At 38.5% G+C, this 18080-nt stretch overlaps 1 protein-coding gene across 1 annotated transcript in view; it reads left to right on the top strand.

Annotated features, from left to right (window-relative positions):
• The window catches only part of ADAMTSL1 (ADAMTS like 1), a 387380-nt gene that overhangs the window by 268918 nt on the left and 100382 nt on the right, over positions 1-18080 (top strand). Inside the window, exons 11-13 of the mRNA XM_039385969.1 lie at positions 9181-9292; positions 9894-10032; positions 15658-15708. Coding sequence (XP_039241903.1) covers positions 9181-9292; positions 9894-10032; positions 15658-15708 — 302 coding nt within the window. The remainder of the gene's footprint in view (positions 1-9180; positions 9293-9893; positions 10033-15657; positions 15709-18080) is intronic.

Below are 18080 nucleotides of genomic sequence, written 5' to 3'. Positions count from 1 at the left end.
TTACCATATGAGCGCTTGGGGTAAAGACAATAAGGGTCTTCAGTGTAATTTAATTCTGATACTGGTGAAGTTTCCAGAAGAGATTATGCCTCATATTTGGGAGAAGGCTTCAGGTCAGGCAGAAAGTGGTGAAGAATCTTGGAAGCACTGTCAGATGGTGCTCCTGGAAGTAGATGAGATAAAATTAAAGCTGAGTGGACAGATATAGTAATAGTTCATGTTTAGTTGATTCCACTTTTATGTTATCAAGGTCAGCTGACTGAAACAGTTCGCTTCATCTAGAAGAGACCAATGGAATATCGTCCCTTCATTGTATAGCAATACTACTTCTTGAGATATGTGTCTTCCTGAGGTCATGTTTGCAGAGTGCAGATTGGATTTAGCCAGAAGCATGTCTGTAACATGATCTCTATCACTGGCTTTTATCTACCTATGTTTGCATTCAATACTTCTTAGTAATAGTCAGAAAAATCACCCATTCTGATTTCACGATATCCAAAAAATATACAATTGTTGTAATGATTTCTAGGTCAAGCTCAAGTAATGACCAGCCTGAAAAGAGATGTAATAATTATTTATCTTGACTAGATCTTGTGACAAGTTCGGGAAAATTCTGCCCTTCTTCTCCTATTTTGGCAAATGTTGTGAAATTTGTGAAAAACCACGAAATAGCCTCTTTGAAAACAAGGTACAATTCTATTTCATATCCACCTTTTATTTCTGTTCAGTATAAGCTATTTCAATTACTAGAACATGATCATTCTCCTAATCAATATATTCCATTTGCCCTTTAGGTAACATTTAGGTCGTGGGATGGTTACTGCATTGAACTATATTCTGTGTAAAATGAAGAATACATCTAATTTTTAAACCCTTGGTGCAATATTTCCACTGATCCCTTCTGGTTTTCCCACTCTGAGAAACATGAAATTATTACTACTGTTTGCCTCCTTTCTCCATTACTTCCATATTTGACATCTCTGTCATCATCATCACTTGCCTCTTTCCTAGCATCTTCATACAACCATAGAAGAAAAATCAAAGATCATCTAGTTCCAACCCCCCTTTCATGGGCAGGGACACCTTCCACTAGGTTGCTCAAAGCCCCATCCAACCTGGCCTTGAACACTTCCAAGAACGGAGCACCCACAACTTCTCTGAGCAACATTTTGCAGTCTCTCACCACCCTCACCCTAAGAATTTCATCCTAATATCTGAACTAAATCTACCCTCTTTCAGTTTAAAGGCATTACCCTGCATCCTATCCCTACATGCACCTGTCAAAAGCCCCTCTCCAGCTCACTTCTAGCCCCTTTTAGGTACTGGGTGGCTGCTGTAAAGTCTAATCTGAGCCTTCTCTTCTGCAAGCTGAACTACCCCAACATTCTCGGCCATTCCTCATAAGAGAGGTGCTCCAGCCCTCTGGTCATCTTCATGCCTCTCCTCTGAACTCACTCCAGCAGTTCTATGTCCTTCTTTACTCTATTTAGTGTTTACTTTTTGTCAATGATCCATAAAAGGGTTATCCTTACTTCCCTTCTCTGTCCTTTTTCTGGTTCCAGTGTTGTTATATAGTCACAGTTTTTTAAAATACACATAAATATGTAGTTTGCAACTAGTATTTAAATATATAAATGTATATTCTTCAAGTATCAATGCCCTATAAATAGATGCATAGTTTAATAAAATATAATACAATTATTTAATATTTATATAATATAAACAGATAATTTTATTGTATATAAATACATATGTTGAGAAAGAGTGAACTTGCTCTCTACAATTACCTGAAAGGAGGTTGTATTGAGGTTGGGGTCAGTCTCTTCTCCCAGGTAGCAAGTAATAGGACAAAAAGAAATAGCCTCAAGTTGTGCTGGTGGGGGTTAGACTGAATATTAGGAAAAATTTCTTCACTGAAAGGCTGATTAAGCATTGGAACAGGCTGCCTAGGGAAGTGCAGATTCAACAGGCTTGGAAGCATTCAAAAAATTAGTAGATGTGCTGCTTAGAGACATGGTTTAGTGGTGGACTTGGCAGTGTTAGGTTAGTGCTTGGACTTGATCTTAGAGGTCTTTTCCAGTCTTTATGATTCTATACGTATAAGAATCAGGACACAAATATATTCTATTTGCCTGCGTTCTGTTCTCTCCTTTTTCCTTCCGTTCTGTAAAATTCCATTAGTCTTTTTAGCTGTTGCTGCACACTGAGCTGATATTTTCAGAGAAATACCTCATTGCCGCGGTCCGAAGAGGGGATGGAACACAAGGAAGGGTGCAAGTAGAATCCTTTATTCGCGCATGCACGCTGTCTTTTATCAGCTCGGGAGGGGAAAGGGCCAGAACATAGGGTGGAGCATGAGACAGACAAGCGGGGGGACAAACCAGGATAGGGACATGGGCAAAAGGGGGAGGAGCGGGGGAAACAGGGAGCAGGCAACCTCATGGCAAGCCTGGGCATGTCCAGGCTGTGCACTGTGTAATGTGAATACAATGAAACAACGTAATAACAGTAAAGTCCATATAATAACTGTAAGGTCCATATAATAAAATCCTGTCAATTGCTGTATGTTTTTCTCCATGCCTGGAACTGTTCCCATCGCATCTCATCACTCTCTGCAACTACCTAAAAGGAGGCTGTAGCCAGGTAGGCATTGGTCTCTTCTCCCAGGCAACCAGCAGTAGGACAAGAGGGCACAGTCTTAAGCTCTGCCAGGGGAGGTTTAGGTTGAATATTTGGAAGAAATTTTTTACAGAGAGAGTAATCAAGCATTGGAATGGGCTGCCCAGGGAGGTGGTGGATTCTCCATCCCTGGAGGTTTTTAAGATGAGATTGGACGTGGCACTTAGTGCTATGGTCTAGTAACCACAGTGGTGTTGGCTCAAGGGTTGGACTTGATGATCTCAGAGGTCTTTTCCAACTCAGCTGACTCTATGATTCTATACCTACAGCAACCCTGCTGCTATTCTGAATAGTAATAAATAATGTTGACAAGACTTTTGTGTATAACTAGCATATATAATTAACTGGATTTTCACATAGGCATTGTTTCTTTTTTTACTGAACTTGAATTTAGTCTTTCAAAAGTTTGAGTGCTTTCACAGATGGTTTCAATTTTAGGTACTGTTCATAATTTATTTTCTTTAGCAAACTTGGTAAGTTCATGGTGGACCCTTTATCTGGCTCATCTGAGGGTCTGGCTAACAACTCACTAGCACACATCCATGAAAGATTCCTCAGGTCCTTCATCAATGGCAAGAGCAGGTTGTAGGACTATGCTTTGTTACCCAATCATCAGTTCGTGGGAGGAGGATCTTATAGAAGAATCTGTCTAGGACCTTAGGTGAAGGAGCTAGAAGAAAACGTGGAAGCGTAAAGCTATCTTTATTTCTTTGGCAAAGCAAACCACAGTGTTCGTAAAACATTACCCTTCTCCTGGTACCCTGAGTTCTGTTCTTTTTTTTACATTCTATCTACTCACCCAATAACAGAGGTAAAGATTATTGGACTGCAGTTTCATTCATTACTCATGAAAAGCCTCCTGAAAAATGTTACCATTTCTGTCTATACTCCTGTGTTTTAAACCATAGTTTATTCATGTAAGTAGGCTGAATGTGATCATACATGATTTGCATTCCTGTGCTCTTCGAAGAGTACATGATTTGAAACCTCTGTATGGATGCTATTTGGATCTGAAGGTATGTTACCATTAATCTTACCTACTACTTTAAAATACTGCTAATTTGAAATGTACTATCAGGTTTTTAGGCAATAGAGACATTTTCTTAGACATGTCATTTTCTATTTCTCTGACAAATTATTTGTAATTTTTCCTTTTCTTTTTCTGTAACTTTTTTCAAGTTCTGTAAGTGTATCTCTCAATAATCTGTCAGTTTTAAGTACTAAGAGGGCTTGGTGCCAACCTTGTTCATTTTTCATCATTTTGACAATTTGTGTGTGTGTGGCAAACATTACCTTTTTAATTTGTTAATTTTATTTTTATACAGTATCAGTCACAATAGGATCCTCTTTTTTACATTGATTTCTTAAGTATTGTAATTATTAAATTAAAATTAATAAATATTCTCCACTGAGGATTAAGGTGGCTTGCTCAAAGGTGAACTCTCTTACTCTGGGAGCATGTTGATGGTGTTGAAATGGTCTTTCCCTAGATGACTGGTATGTTATGGGTGGTATCCACAGCAGAGATGCAGCAGGTCTGATTTTGGTGTATTTGGGTTGCCTTTGGTGGAATGACTTTTGTCTTCTCCTTTGAGAAACTTCTACATTTGTTGCATTTAATAGTGGATTCTGTACAGATTAACTGTTATAGCTAATAATGCAGGCTCCATTGCTGCCAGCTATCCTAGCCAATCCATTGCACTGATTTTGTCTTTTGTTCTTCCTTTGGGGAGAATAATGGAATTTGATAAGATTTTGGACTTTTTATTTTGGCTTTGTGACAGAATTAATCTAAAGGCTTTTTAACATCCTCATCACCTAAAGGAACAGTGTTTAATCCAATATTGGGGCATGGTGAGCAAGTTCAATTCAGAGATGCTTTGTAAAGTATGTAAATCAGTGATAATGTAATTTCACAGTGATTTCTCTCATTGATTGAGAAGCTAAATTGTGAAGCAACAGATAGGATGTAAGAAAGACAACCCAAGCTGATACAACACAGGATGGGGACAAGAATGCGGAAGTGGACAGTAGATGTTTCCCCAGAGATCAAAGGCAGAACTCCTTTCAGCATTCCAAGGGAATTATAGGGCAAACTCAGGAGTTGTGATGTGTTCCTGTCTTAGACCATATGCTTGAAAGCTTTCGCATCTCTCAGTATTTACATTTCTTGCACTTCTTATGTTATTTTAAACAAGCTTGTAAAGCTATTTTCCTGTGACAGTGTCTGGTTCCTATTTCTGCTTCATGAACAAACTATTAATAGCAACAAATCTCTTGTACATCCTGTTTCTTTTTCAGTGTAAAGTATCACTAGATATGAACAGCAGCATCGAAGCACTCTAGGTAAACAAATGAACTTTTTTTTACTGACATGAAAGACAAAAAATTACATATGCCGGACAAGGTTAGTTCTCCACACCCTCATTCCAGTTTCTTTGTATGCTACTTGGAAGACTTCAGTATTTAGTTTCTCATTAATATCAACCTGATGATTTGGGATTTGGAATTTGTAGAAAGCATTTGTAATAGTAATGTGGAAAAATCCATTAGAACTTTTATAGTAGGCATGGTGGCATGGATCATAGTATACCAGATAAAATTGTGTAAGACAAAAGTGGCTGAAGTGTGTCCAGAGAAGGGCAACAAAGCTGGTGAAGGGTCTAGAGAGTAGGTCATATGAGGACCAGCTGAGGTTGTTTAGTCTGGAGAAGAGGAGGTTCAGGAGAGACCTTGTCACTCTCTACAACTATCTGAAAGGAGGTTGTAGTGAGGTGGGAATCAGCCTCTTCTTCTATGTAACCCGTGACAGGACACAAGGAGATGGCCTCAAGGTGCACCGGGGAGGTTCAGGCCTTATGTCCGAGGACATAAGGACATAAGGAAGAACTTCACTGAAAGGGTAGTTAGGCATTGGGATGGGCTACCCAAGATGGTAGTGGAGACACCATTCCTAGAAGGGTTCCAGAAACGACTGGATGTTGCACTTAATGCATGGTCTAATTGACATGGTGGTGTTTGGTCAAAGGTTGGACTCCATGATCTTAGAGGTCTTTTCAACATTAATGATTCTATGAATCTGTGGTATGAAATAATAATTCCCTTTCTGTGTCCCTAGTTTGAGACACACACAAACACACAAAAGAGAGAAATGGTGTCTTTCCTCCTCCCCCCTGCCAACAACTGCATAAAATGAGAACATCTTATTGAATACACTTTTCATAGCTTAGTTGTACAAATAACATTGATAATTACTGCTGGCTATGACTGCTGGTTATAAACTGCTGATTAAATTTCAAAAGTGTTCAAATGAACTTACTGTAGTTTTGTAGGGCAGTCCATGTGTTCTTCAGTGAACAGAGTTTTGGAGCTATAGGAAAAACTACAAAATGCAAAGGTGAGGTCAGATCTTGCAGTCTGTTGTTCACAGGACAGATTAGAACAATCAAAATAACTCTAAAAGATTACACATGTTTTGTGTTCAAATTTTTATCTTGTTTTTGTGCAGCTTTCTGTGGATATCCCTCAAACCAAAGTTTATCAACTCTAAACTTCACCTGGGCAACAGCTTGTACCTCTGTTGCACCATCCCAGACAGTCATTTACAAAATCAATTTAAAAAACAGTGTAAAAGTGATGATTCTTTTTTTCCAAGGTCTTTCTACAAGAAAAATAATATCTCTGTTGAGAGTGACTGTAGGCTAGACAGTGGGTATTCTGAGGTCTCTAGATTTAACCTGCTCATTATATGACGACTTATATGACTTATGTGACCTCTTTGCTCTCATTAATTGACAAGGGCTGCTGTCTTGTTAGGAATGCTCCAAATTCCCTTGAAACCTAGAGGAAGTCAAGGATGATCTGTTGGTGCAATGCACAAATGCGGGACTGAGTGCTCTGCAAGACCTGAGTACTTCTGCCCTCTGCTATTAGTAAATTTAGATAGGATTTTATTTGGGAATACAATAATCAGTTGCCATTTTTTCTAGCTCAGTAACCTAAGGATGCAAAGCTAACTGTTAGTTAAAAGGCTAACTAAAGATTTTTAAGTGGTGACCGTCTCTTTTTGAAGCTTCAACTTTTCTCACTAGCAGGATGTTTCTAATACTGCAAGGGTAAAAAAAAATTCCTCATACTAGCTGAGTATTTCAATGTGTGGGATTTGGCCCTGTACAGCCTAATCAGGACATTTCTTACAGCATTTAGCTATTAAGTCTCATTGTGAGTTTTGCAAGGCTCAAACAGTCACTGATGTTTTCTCCTGTATAAAGATCTTAGCTTTAACAAACTGTCAAACAAAATCAAAAATAATGTTTGGCTGTGTTGAAACACCATATATTGTTCCTCTTCTGCTTATAGTACTCCTTAGAAAAAACCAAAACAATACTGTGTCTGCTTCTTTCATATGCTTATTTTGTATCATTTTTGCTTATGGCTGGGGTTCACTGTGATACTTTCCCATCTATGTTGTTATCATGGCTCTATGAGTGACTCCCACGTTAGGCTGGAGAAGATGTATATCTGTCTTTTCTCTGTGTCAGAACAGACAGATAACTGCAGACATGCAGGAATAGTCTGCAGAGAGAGGAACTCTTCTTTCTTCCTGATTTTTTTTTAATGCAAAGTCTTTTTTCTTCCTTTTATAGTAGGCTCTGTGTGAGCTTTTGGTTTGTGCTTGATGATTCACTGCAGGCTGTTCTGCTGAGCAGATCTTCTGAGTTTAGGAATCACTGGTGATCCTTAGAAAACAGAGTAAAAGCAGAATTCTCCCCAGTGAATGCCTCTTCTGCACGTTCACATGAGAGACCTCCCTGAATGGCTTCCAGCACAACAGAAGAATTTTCTAGGGAGTGCTTCAGGCTTCATCAGCTGAGAAAGACCCATCTGAAGTACATAGTTAAAGCAGCATCCCCACAAGGAATTAGATATCCTATTTCTGACACGCAGACTCAAATAATATTAATCTGTGCAAAAGGCCTTCCATTTGCTGAAGCAGTAGTATTGCTACAGCTGCTTTTTTTTTCCTTTTGGGAATTTACATCACTGCTTAATTAGAAAAGGGCAGCCTTAGTCTCAGTGGACCAGACCTCTTAACACCCATAAACATTTTTGCCCTCCTCCTGCTCTTCAAGATATGCTTTGATTTGTAATCATGTTTCTGTCCATCTACAGGAAAACAAAACAAACCCAAATTTCACACTTCATCTCAACGTGTCATATTTTTGCTTCTGTTTCACAGACCACTCTTTGGCAGTGTCTCTTGGTGTTTGGAAAGAGAGAAAAGGAAAGTCAGTTTGAAAAATGGTGTTTCCAAAACTGAGAAACTTGTTCAAAACATGAGAGAAAAAAAAAAGGAGGCGGCAGCAAAATACTTTAAGCTGTCTGATAAAAAGAACAAGGAGGATTGCACCTAAGAGTACTGGTACTGTCTTGGAGAAGGGTCCATCTTTTTTAGTTGTGATTGGCGGTTTTCTCTACTGTGATAGCATCGTGCCACTGATGCAGAGGTGTTCAAGCAACACTGAGACACTATGTTCCGTGACAAATAACCAACTAGGAGAGGTTTTTTGTTCTTCCCTTGTCAGCTGTTCATGCAGAGCCTTAGATAAAAGGACAAGTGAAATCCTGCAGAGATTTTGTAATCCTCATAATTGTACAGATACCAAATAGGAAGGATTTTTTACTGGGCCAGGTGCAAGTGGTAGTACTTTAGCAGTGTGAAGGTCTTATTGCACTCCTGGCACTACAAACTCTTGTTTATGTAGGAAATCCATTCAGCACACATAGTACCAGAGGCATACTAGCTCTTAAGCTCAGGTGGCTTAAAAGTTGGCAGTACTTGTAGGTTCTGAAGATGTCTTTCCAAATGTGCTCTTAGCTCCAGCCGAGAGTCCACACCTATGACTGAAAGAAGCATTTTTACAAGGAAAATAAAGTAAACAGGATGGACTTATAATAATGACAGTACCACAAAGAAAATGAAAAAACCTTCACTTCAGGAAAAAAAAGTCTAGAATTAAAATTTTTGTATTATTTTTGTGTCTCACAGCACAGCCTCCCATTTTTTACTCTGTACTGTCAATGTATTATACCTAGTCTTCAAATGTTTTTTGGGAAATATTAGAGATCTAAAATCCAAGTCTATGTGTCAGGGACAGCAGATAATGGTAGGCAATTTTCTGATGAAGTAAAGATCATTCCATATCCTCTGTCTCTGTAAAATTATTCAGGAGCGCTAACCATGCATTTGCACTCGCTCTTTCAGAACATGGTCTCAATAATAGTCACTGATTATGCCCAGAAATTTATTTGACTGTGTTTTCCAATAAAGATTTTGCTACCAATCTGTGATTCGTTTTGTGTATTTCATTTTCCTATTGCAAAGTATATCTGGTATTTCATGTAGCTGCAAGATGTCTCATACCTGCAAGATGCATGTGGCAGAATACTTCTTCCCAGCATTTACATCAGTTTCACTCTTTGATGTTACCTCTTTTTCAGATTTGTTATGCTGGTGCTGCTGACAGTTCAGTTCAGTTCATCTTCTATCAGCCTATCATTCACCGATGGAGGGAAACTGATTTTTTTCCTTGTTCGGCATCCTGTGGAGGAGGTAATGAATTACCACTGAAATCCAAAAAGTCATTTGCATACAGGACCTGTCCCAGTTGCTGCCCTTGGTTTTGGATCTTTAAAATGGGCAAAATCTGAAAATGAAAATAGTTACAACTAAATTAAGGGAGTGATTTAGCAACATGGTAGTAGGTTGTAGTTTTTTAGCATTGTGCACACTCCGTACATAAAGTACATCTTGATATCCACATCTGCATTTAATGCTACAGCTGTCAAACATAAGGGCTGATGGGATTTGGGCCTGCTTTGGAATCACAAGATGTCTCCATTTGTTCCCTATCTATATTGAAACTGAGGGCACAACTGTTGATGATCAAGAAACCTCAGCCTTTGATTTTGCTTTTTTTGTTCTAGGCTTCGGAATTTTTGTTTGACGATACTGGTTATCTTTTTGTTTCCTACTACGTGTGATTTACATTGCTGTTTTCAATCTGGTCTGTAAATCAACAGCTGTTATGTGCGAAAGCACTGAAGCAAACTGAAATTAGTTTGCTTTTTACCAAATCAGAACTTGGATGCATTTCAGAGAGAGACAGGAAGAGCACCACATCTCATATAATTTATTCCACTGTGTATTGCAGGTTATCAGCTGACATCTGCTGAGTGTTTTGATCTGAGAAGCAGCCGGGTAGTGGCAGATCAATACTGCCACTATTTTCCTGAAAATATCAAGCCAAAGCCAAAACTTCAAGAGTGTAATCTGGATCCTTGTCCTGCAAGGTCAGTCAGCTTGAATTTTAAAAGAGGCTGAGGTCTAAAGGAGTAAAAGTAGGAAAATATTCTGTTGCTATTGCACACAATGTCATTTATCCTATATAATGCAACCTCTTTCTCGTCTGAAAATGCACTGTGTAGAAGAACACCTCTGTTTAGCACCTTCACCATTGCGAGGACTGATTTGAAATGGTTGTTTCTTCCCTTCAAAATGCATTTTGCCTCATTAATCATTACAAAGTACAAGAAAACAAATGGTCCATGATTCCATCCCCATGATCAGCATGTCTCTTAAGTGTTAGTAAGATGGGAAAAACTCTTCTTCAGTAAAAATGTTGTTGGAAAATTACTGTCATCACAATTAGAGGAATTATTTTTATGTGTTTTTTTTTTTTAAACATCCTCCTTAATAAAAAGCTTAGTTGCAGTTATGGCAGCTTGTAAGAATGTAATAAGTAATTTTTTTCTAATTATCAATATTCTTTTGCCCTGCACAAAAGTCTCCTCCCTGCTACCCCACAGATTCACAGAGTGGGTAAAGTTGGAAGGGGTCACAGTGGGTCATCTGGTCTGATCTCCCTGTTCAAGCAGGATCATCCTAGAGCACATTACACAGGATTGCATCCAGGTGGTTCTTAAGATGGTTAGATTTACCTGTCACAGTACAAATGAGAAAGTAATTTTATGTAGTTGCTTTATTTATTTATTTACTTTTTAATTCTAAGCTGCTTTTTTAAAAAAATACAGTTCTGTGCCAAATATGTAATTTGCCTTTTGGAATTTATGGATATTTTTCATACTTTTCCCAATGATTTTAACTGACATATTCTCAAATGGTAAGACAAATGACTGCACAGTGCATGGGAGGAAAGAGAGAAGAAAAATAACAACTGGCAGATGTCAGAAAGCAATTTTTGTTTTATATAAGACACACCAAGGCAAAGTTGTTGATATAAAGACCCTGAGGGAACAGAGAGTCATTTAGAAGTACAGCTATGCCATCCCAGGGTACACGCTGTAACAGAGAGGAATTGGCTTTTTGGAAACATCCTCACAGAATGCCAAATTGCAAATGATAACACCTATTTCAGGCACTGTGAAGAGATCAGTTTTTAGCAGTCTATTGCAATGATAATTAAACCATGTGTTCCTTAGAACTTGAAATCTCTGCACCTTGAACAAGTCATTTTTTATAAAGGGAAGATACTATTGTACTGAAAAGATGTGCTGTTTAAAGCGAGAGGTTTTTCTGGAGGCTGTCACCAAAGGACAGCTTTCTCAGCAGTCCTTTTCATTAAGTAGGGTTTTTTTAAGTATCCACTTAAATGTTTAGGTAGGGACATTGGCTTTTACCAATCTGTAAAGTACTAAGACCATATGAAAGAATATATAAATACAAAGTATGTGGTAGTTCTTCAAGATTCACATTGATAACCTGATAAAATGATCAGAATACTACCTATATATCAGGACTAAGTATGGTGCTCCAGATATGTAACTCATATTGGTATTGCAACTGGGAATTATACTCACTGCAAAAATAGGCATTCAGAAACCAATGTTGCCTGTACCTGTGGTGTTACTGTAGATGTCACCTACCCAGGTCTGAAGGGAAATAGTAGTAGTTTTACAGAATAACACATGGGAAGCGTTAAGGGATACCATCTCTTTGAGGACCTCAGTAACTGTTTCTCAACACAGAAAGTGTTCTTGTAGCACAGGGAGATAATGCCACAGTGTGGCATCTTCAGAGAGCACCTAAGTACAGTATCACCCACCTTAGTGTCAGGAATCTTTTTCACAAGCCTGTCGTCTGTCCAGTGATAATCATAGCTCTCATGAATATGCTGGCTCACATGCTAAACTGTTTACTTCTATGGTGAACTTTTTCATGTCTTCCCAGTGTTTCCTTTCACTTAATGAATTAGCTGTCCACAGCCAACTTAAGCTACTTCAACTTTTTATTATTATGTGCTCATTACTAATAATATCTTTAACATAATCCAGACCATTGCTTAGATGGCACACTCCCTGCCATGCAGATCATTTACTCTCAAGTCTGACAGATTTCAGTGAAGGCTTAAGTCTGGGCTGTGTGAGTCCCCATCTGGAAAGAGGTGTAATAGCTCCAGTCACCTGGGAGCACGGGCAGCCATGCAGCCGTAGCCCTATGAGTAGTACACCCCCAGGAAGACAGAGACCTCAGCAGAAGTGAAGGCTGTGAGCCAAAGGCGTGTGAGCATCCTGCAGAGGCTGGGCACTGGCACAGCAGGGTGCAGGACACCAGCAAACCAGCAGCAGGTGCCCCTACCCACTCCTGTCCTCGGCACATCGTCCTCGTGCAGGGTCACACCACTCTGAGGCATCTTGGGGGTAGATGTCCTTTCTCTCTGCTGGCTCCTCTCCCAGTTCTAGCACCCATTCCCCTACTTGGCTCAACAGGTGTCCAACCTGAGACTTGCCAGGATGCAGGAGGGGGAGGTGGGAAGGGCTGGCACCTTGTCAGAGAGAGGGAGTCATTAGGGAGGTGCAGGAGAAAGGCATTCACACTTGTCACCTGTGCTAATGAGGGTAGCTGAAGGAGAAAAAGCAATTGGGGAAGAGGACATCAAACATGACTTTCAAGAAATGCAGCTGCAGGCAGTCATCCCAGGGGAAAGCAGAACGCTTGTAGAGGTGGCAAACTTGGTTGCAGCACTCCCACCTCTGGCATGTGCAGCTCCTGCTCCAGCCATACATGTCCCTTGAAGGGCAACTGTGCTGAGGCTACCAACACTCAGGAGGAAAACAAAGCAATCTGCATGCTATATGACAGGACTTTTTGGTCTGAAAGGCATGGGAGATTTCAGACATATGAGTCACAACAGCTCAACAAAATAATTTGCTTTGTACTTCTGCTCCTGCCAAAGCTCTAAGTATTTTGTGAATGAGTTCTGTTAGCTACTTGCACATATTTCAGCGAAGGAATTGTAATTTCCTCTGTTCATTTAGCACACCATCTGCTTTGCATTGGCTCAGTAACATAACAGCAAACAAAGCCCATAAAGTAGATCTCTTCCATCTTTTTTATAGGAGTATGATGGTAGATTCATGGAATTTAGATCGCTTTGTCCAGTCAAAAAGTAACGATTCACTAAAGTAATCTCTAAGATTTTTTTTTAATGTGTTCACTTAGTCTTGAGGTTTTTTTCTGGAACACATACAAAAACCCCACACAAGACTAGCTAGAAAAGTTGCAGTTGTCATTAACGATACAATGACCACCTGTTCTTCTGTCGTATCTTTAAGCCAGTTTTTTTGAAAAGTCGTAAATTAAGCTATTGTGTACTATTGTGGGGGTCTTGTGATTACATTGCTGTGAATCACTGTCTTGCAGTTACAGAATGAGAGCTTTTAAAGGCAGGCCCTCACATATGCACAAGGATAGTGTCACTAATTCTGTGGAGCTCAATACTGTTTACAGAAGTGCAGTTTATGTATGCAGAATTCTTTGAGGGTCAAACCTTTCCAATGAAAATATTAATCTAGTGGTTTTAACATGTTATTTCATATTCATAACAGTGTTTCGATGTGGTATGGTTATTTCCATCTGAATGGTCTTGGGAATTATGCATTCTAAAACATGTAGACCTGGATTATGCATACAAATCATGTTTGTTAGAAAGAATTTTTCACTGCAATGAGTGAGAAATATTTTGAAATCTGTTTCTTTCTTAGACAGTAGATGCTTTTATAGTGTAATTATTTCATTTTGAACTTGGTACATAAATGTTTTTTTCCAACTGCTTTTCAGCAAGCTGATGAGCTGGAAAGTGCAAAGGCTTCGGAGTGGAACTTCACAGCACTGCTGAAAGAGTCAGGAAAACAGCAGATTTCCAAAAGCATAGACAAAAAAAATCTCAGAAAAAGTTCCTTTCCATCTTCTTAAAATATGCAATTCCTCTTAAATTCTTCAAGCATTTACCCATGAAGCTAAGTGTGAAAAGACTTCTTTCCTGCCCATTATCTAAATGACCCATTTGTCTTTTCCAAAGTTTCCCAGTGCCAGAACTACCTCTTCTAGGTTTTGGAATTTTTGTGTGGACAAGCAGCTCTCCGAAGATGCAAATATGCGCACTCGTGCAGAGGGTTCCTTTGACTGCAGAGGCTGCTACTCTTAGAAGGAACTATCTAGTCCCCATCACACGTTTCCAGGTCTCCAGCTCCTTCTTGTTCTTCAGCTGGAAAATTCCAGTGCACTGACCTGGTGCTGACTCCTTGCTGTGAAAACACAATGGGATCGATTCTTCTGTCCAGGACAAGTTATGCACATAAACCCCCTATTGACTGAGAGGAGAAGAGACCCCTTCAGCCTTAGCCTGACAAAACTTCTTTAAATGCTTACAGCAGATTTTAGTGAACTGTGTTGAGGATGGAGAATACTTTCTCCCTTTCCCCTTCTTTGTTCCTTCCCCCTTACAGAAATTCATAGCAGCATACCAGCACCTCTCACCTGCAAAGGACTCCCAAAACCCACCTTTTTTCTTGTCATCCAGTTTCATCTCTTCATAACTTGGGTAGGGACACACTTTTTATTTCAATGCAATTGGTATTCACTCTTCAATGGTTCTACCCACCTGCCCTATCCAAATCCCCAGGTGGCTTTGATGAAAATGATGATGATTGAAGTGCTCTGAGATCATCTGTTTGATGTTAATAGATATGCCTAAATTGGGAGAATAATGGTTAGAATTATTCTGAGTCAGAATTTACAAAAAGTGTGGATAAAATATGAAATTCCAGACTAGTAATTCAGTGAGACCCTGTAGTTGCCAACAAGACAAGTCACATCCATTTCACGCATAACTGGCATGATAATGTTTCAGATGATTGCTAATTGTGATCTACACTATTGCTTTTTATAACCTTTAAATGTTATATTATTTAGATATCATACCAATAACACTACAGCAAAGCAAGCCAATCAGTCACAACAACACAAAAAACAAAGAAACAAAAAACCCAGTCTGACATGTTAATCTTCTCTCAAGCTCCTCATTTCTTCCAGAAAAAAAAAAAGCAAACAAAGAGGCAGATCTGGTCTAATTTAAGATGAGGAAACAAGAATGGCAGATTTGAATTCTTGCACAGTGATTCCCCAAATTTTAATCTTGGCTCCTATTAAAGCAGAAATTTTATGTGAAGGGCAGAAACAATCATATAATAGTTTTAAAAGGGATTTGATCTAGAGCTCTTGAAAGCACAGTTAAGTTCCCTTATTAAGCATAAGTTTTAAGCATAGAAACGTTTTTATGCTAGGTAACAACACAATAAATTTAAATAATATTTGGATCACTTGTGGCAATGCTTCTTTGTGGATTGCTTCTTTGTCAAACAGTAATATATTTATAACAATGAAGTAGTAATCATTTGCTGAACAACTCAGAAACAATAGGATGGCAGCATAAGTTTTGTTTTAAATGACAGCTTAGATAAAATATCTTGTTTGGCTGGTTTGTAATACTATAATACAAAAAGTTGTAAAAGGTAATACAATATTGTAATACAAAAAGTTGTATAACGTAATCATTTAGTGTTTATTTTATTATGTGTACCTTCTACTCAGAGGGTTGGCATTATTGTTCCTAACAGTGATGGATACAAGCAGATCATGCCCTATGACCTCTACCATCCCCTTCCTCGGTACGTAAAACAGTCAATCGATTCTAGGCTTAACAAATACATTCTCTTCTTCTTTTTCTCTTCTCTATAGTTCTGCTGTGCTCTCAAACTAAGTTAAAAGATGCTGCTTTTCTTTTGCTCTGAATTCCTACAGATTAACCTAGAGATGTTCAAGTGCTAACCTGTAGTAATAAATTCTGTCAATGCCGAACTGAAATTGTATTCTAGCTGAAGCAGAAGTGCAGACTTACTAAGTATGTGGTCCCTTTCTTTCTCTCTTTCCTCAGCCCCCACCTCCGCTTTTCTCCTGCACTTTTCCTTTTTTTCCTTTACTTCTCTCTGAACAGGACTATAACCTGTTGCTTTGTAATTAACCAAAGGACTTTCCCTCTCTTCCCCCCCATAGTGCTGCTTCTTGAATGCTTATAAATTGTCAGATTTTGAGGTTTGACAGTATTAGTGTTGTGTTCTGATCCTACAAACCCATGCTAATGCCTTCCCTGGGGTCACTAATTCATTGGCCTCTCTAAGAAATAAGAAATCACAGGTACAAATCAAGATCTGATTTTTATTATTAATTATATCATAATTTAAATGTCTTTAATGTAAGATTTAAGATTCTCGTGGAAATAATCAGATGAGTAATTATTCTTAAAACTGTGAATAAGACTCCTGATGATAAAAATGTTTGATAGTTGAATGATAATAACCTTTAGGTTTTGAAATACCATCTGGACGTGCAATAGTATTGTGCTGTTTCCTTCTTCATTGATTTATTGTGTCATGGATTATGAAATCACAGAAAGAACCCTGTAGGAAACTGCTAGTCTCATCCTGGTGAGGAAAAGACCTCCCTCAAACAGTGTCATGGCCTAATACAGAGAGCTTTCAGCATCACTATGCAAATGCAGTGCAGTGCAGAGCAACTCACTAGACAAGTGTTGTGACAGCCATTCATGTTCACATCATTTATCAGTTATCCGTGCCATTAGGATTAGGCTTTTCTCTTCCTAGCTAAGTGCTTATTGTTATGTACACATAGTCAGTATCTCCAGATATTTGTGAGATACACTTATGAAATATATCTCTGCATCTAATTCCTGTTTTCTGGGAAACACTTTTCTCTGTTCTTTATTTAAAAAAAACCACCCACATGCATACTGCCAAGCCTCAGAAGTTAAACCCACTTGTAAGGAATATGGAGGCTTTAACACTCTAGCTTTAAATTAAACAAAGTTTATTTCAATTGTGTACAAAGGGCCTGAACACTGATAAAGGACAGAGAATAATTTTATATCAGGGGATGATTCAGCAGTACTTAATAGTGTAGGGATTGTATTTAGGTAAAAAGCATTCTGAGCTGGCAGCTAGACGGAGGCATTTTTACTGCTGAAGAAAATCCAAAAATGAAGGATCAAAATGCCCTGCAGTATTTTGGCTTTCAACAATACTGACAGAAAAAACAAAACAACATCCTTCCCTGAAAATGATCAAAAGCTGTTCTGGATTATGGTTTCATCCCATAACCGTCCCTTTACATCCACTCTCCCAGCCTTATTGCTCTCCTTTAAATCCTTTAAATATGTAACATGATCAGCACAAAACGATGGCTGTGGCATGGTGTAAAAACGGTTTCACCACTCCTATTGTTAAGTCATAGTGTTAATCAGTGGTCGTAACATTCATAAATGATTATTAGTATAAACCATTTCACCATGAGTTTTATGGTACTTTCAGCCAGTAACCAAGTGTAGGTAGTGCTAGGTGTACTGGAAAAGATAAGAATATGGTTGATATGATGAAAAATCAGAGAAAAAAAATAAACATTTTTCATATTGCTTGACAATCTTGGGGATTCTGTAATTGTTACTTAACAAAAATATTTCCTTTGTTTTAAGTGGGAGAAAAAAAAATCCTCACCTTTCACGTTTTTTTACTTCTTGCCTGAAGCAGAAAGTAGGCTTGGTATTTTCCACAAAAACTATTCTTTGAAGTCAAAAAATGGAATCTTATGACCAAAATAATTGCTTCAAACAGTATTTGTAATATCCTTATCAAAAGGACACTTGCCTTTGCGGAAAAAAAAAGATTTTGTGAAATGTTTCCAGGTAGGTAGAACATACATACTTCTGTACCATCAGGCATGCACAGGATTATATAGGAATAGCCATACTGGATCATGAGAATGGTCTCACAGGCAATCTGTGGCAATGGCTTGAATATAAGAGAGGCAATACCAGACTATATTATGTGGACAGACATGTACATATATAAAGGAATACATACCTTATGGTATATGTATCACTAAAAAAAACCCCAATTATTCTCATAGGTGTGCATAGCCTTTCAGAACATATATGTTGTTCTTTGGATTTGTCATTACACTCTCAGAT

Source organism: Pipra filicauda, unplaced genomic scaffold (assembly GCF_003945595.2).
Source record: "Pipra filicauda isolate LSUMZ 115617 unplaced genomic scaffold, ASM394559v2 scaffold455_size529941_pilon, whole genome shotgun sequence".
NCBI lineage: Eukaryota > Metazoa > Chordata > Aves > Passeriformes > Pipridae > Pipra > Pipra filicauda.
Note: the sequence above shows the minus strand (reverse complement) of the source record. Positions and strands in the feature narration are given on the sequence as shown.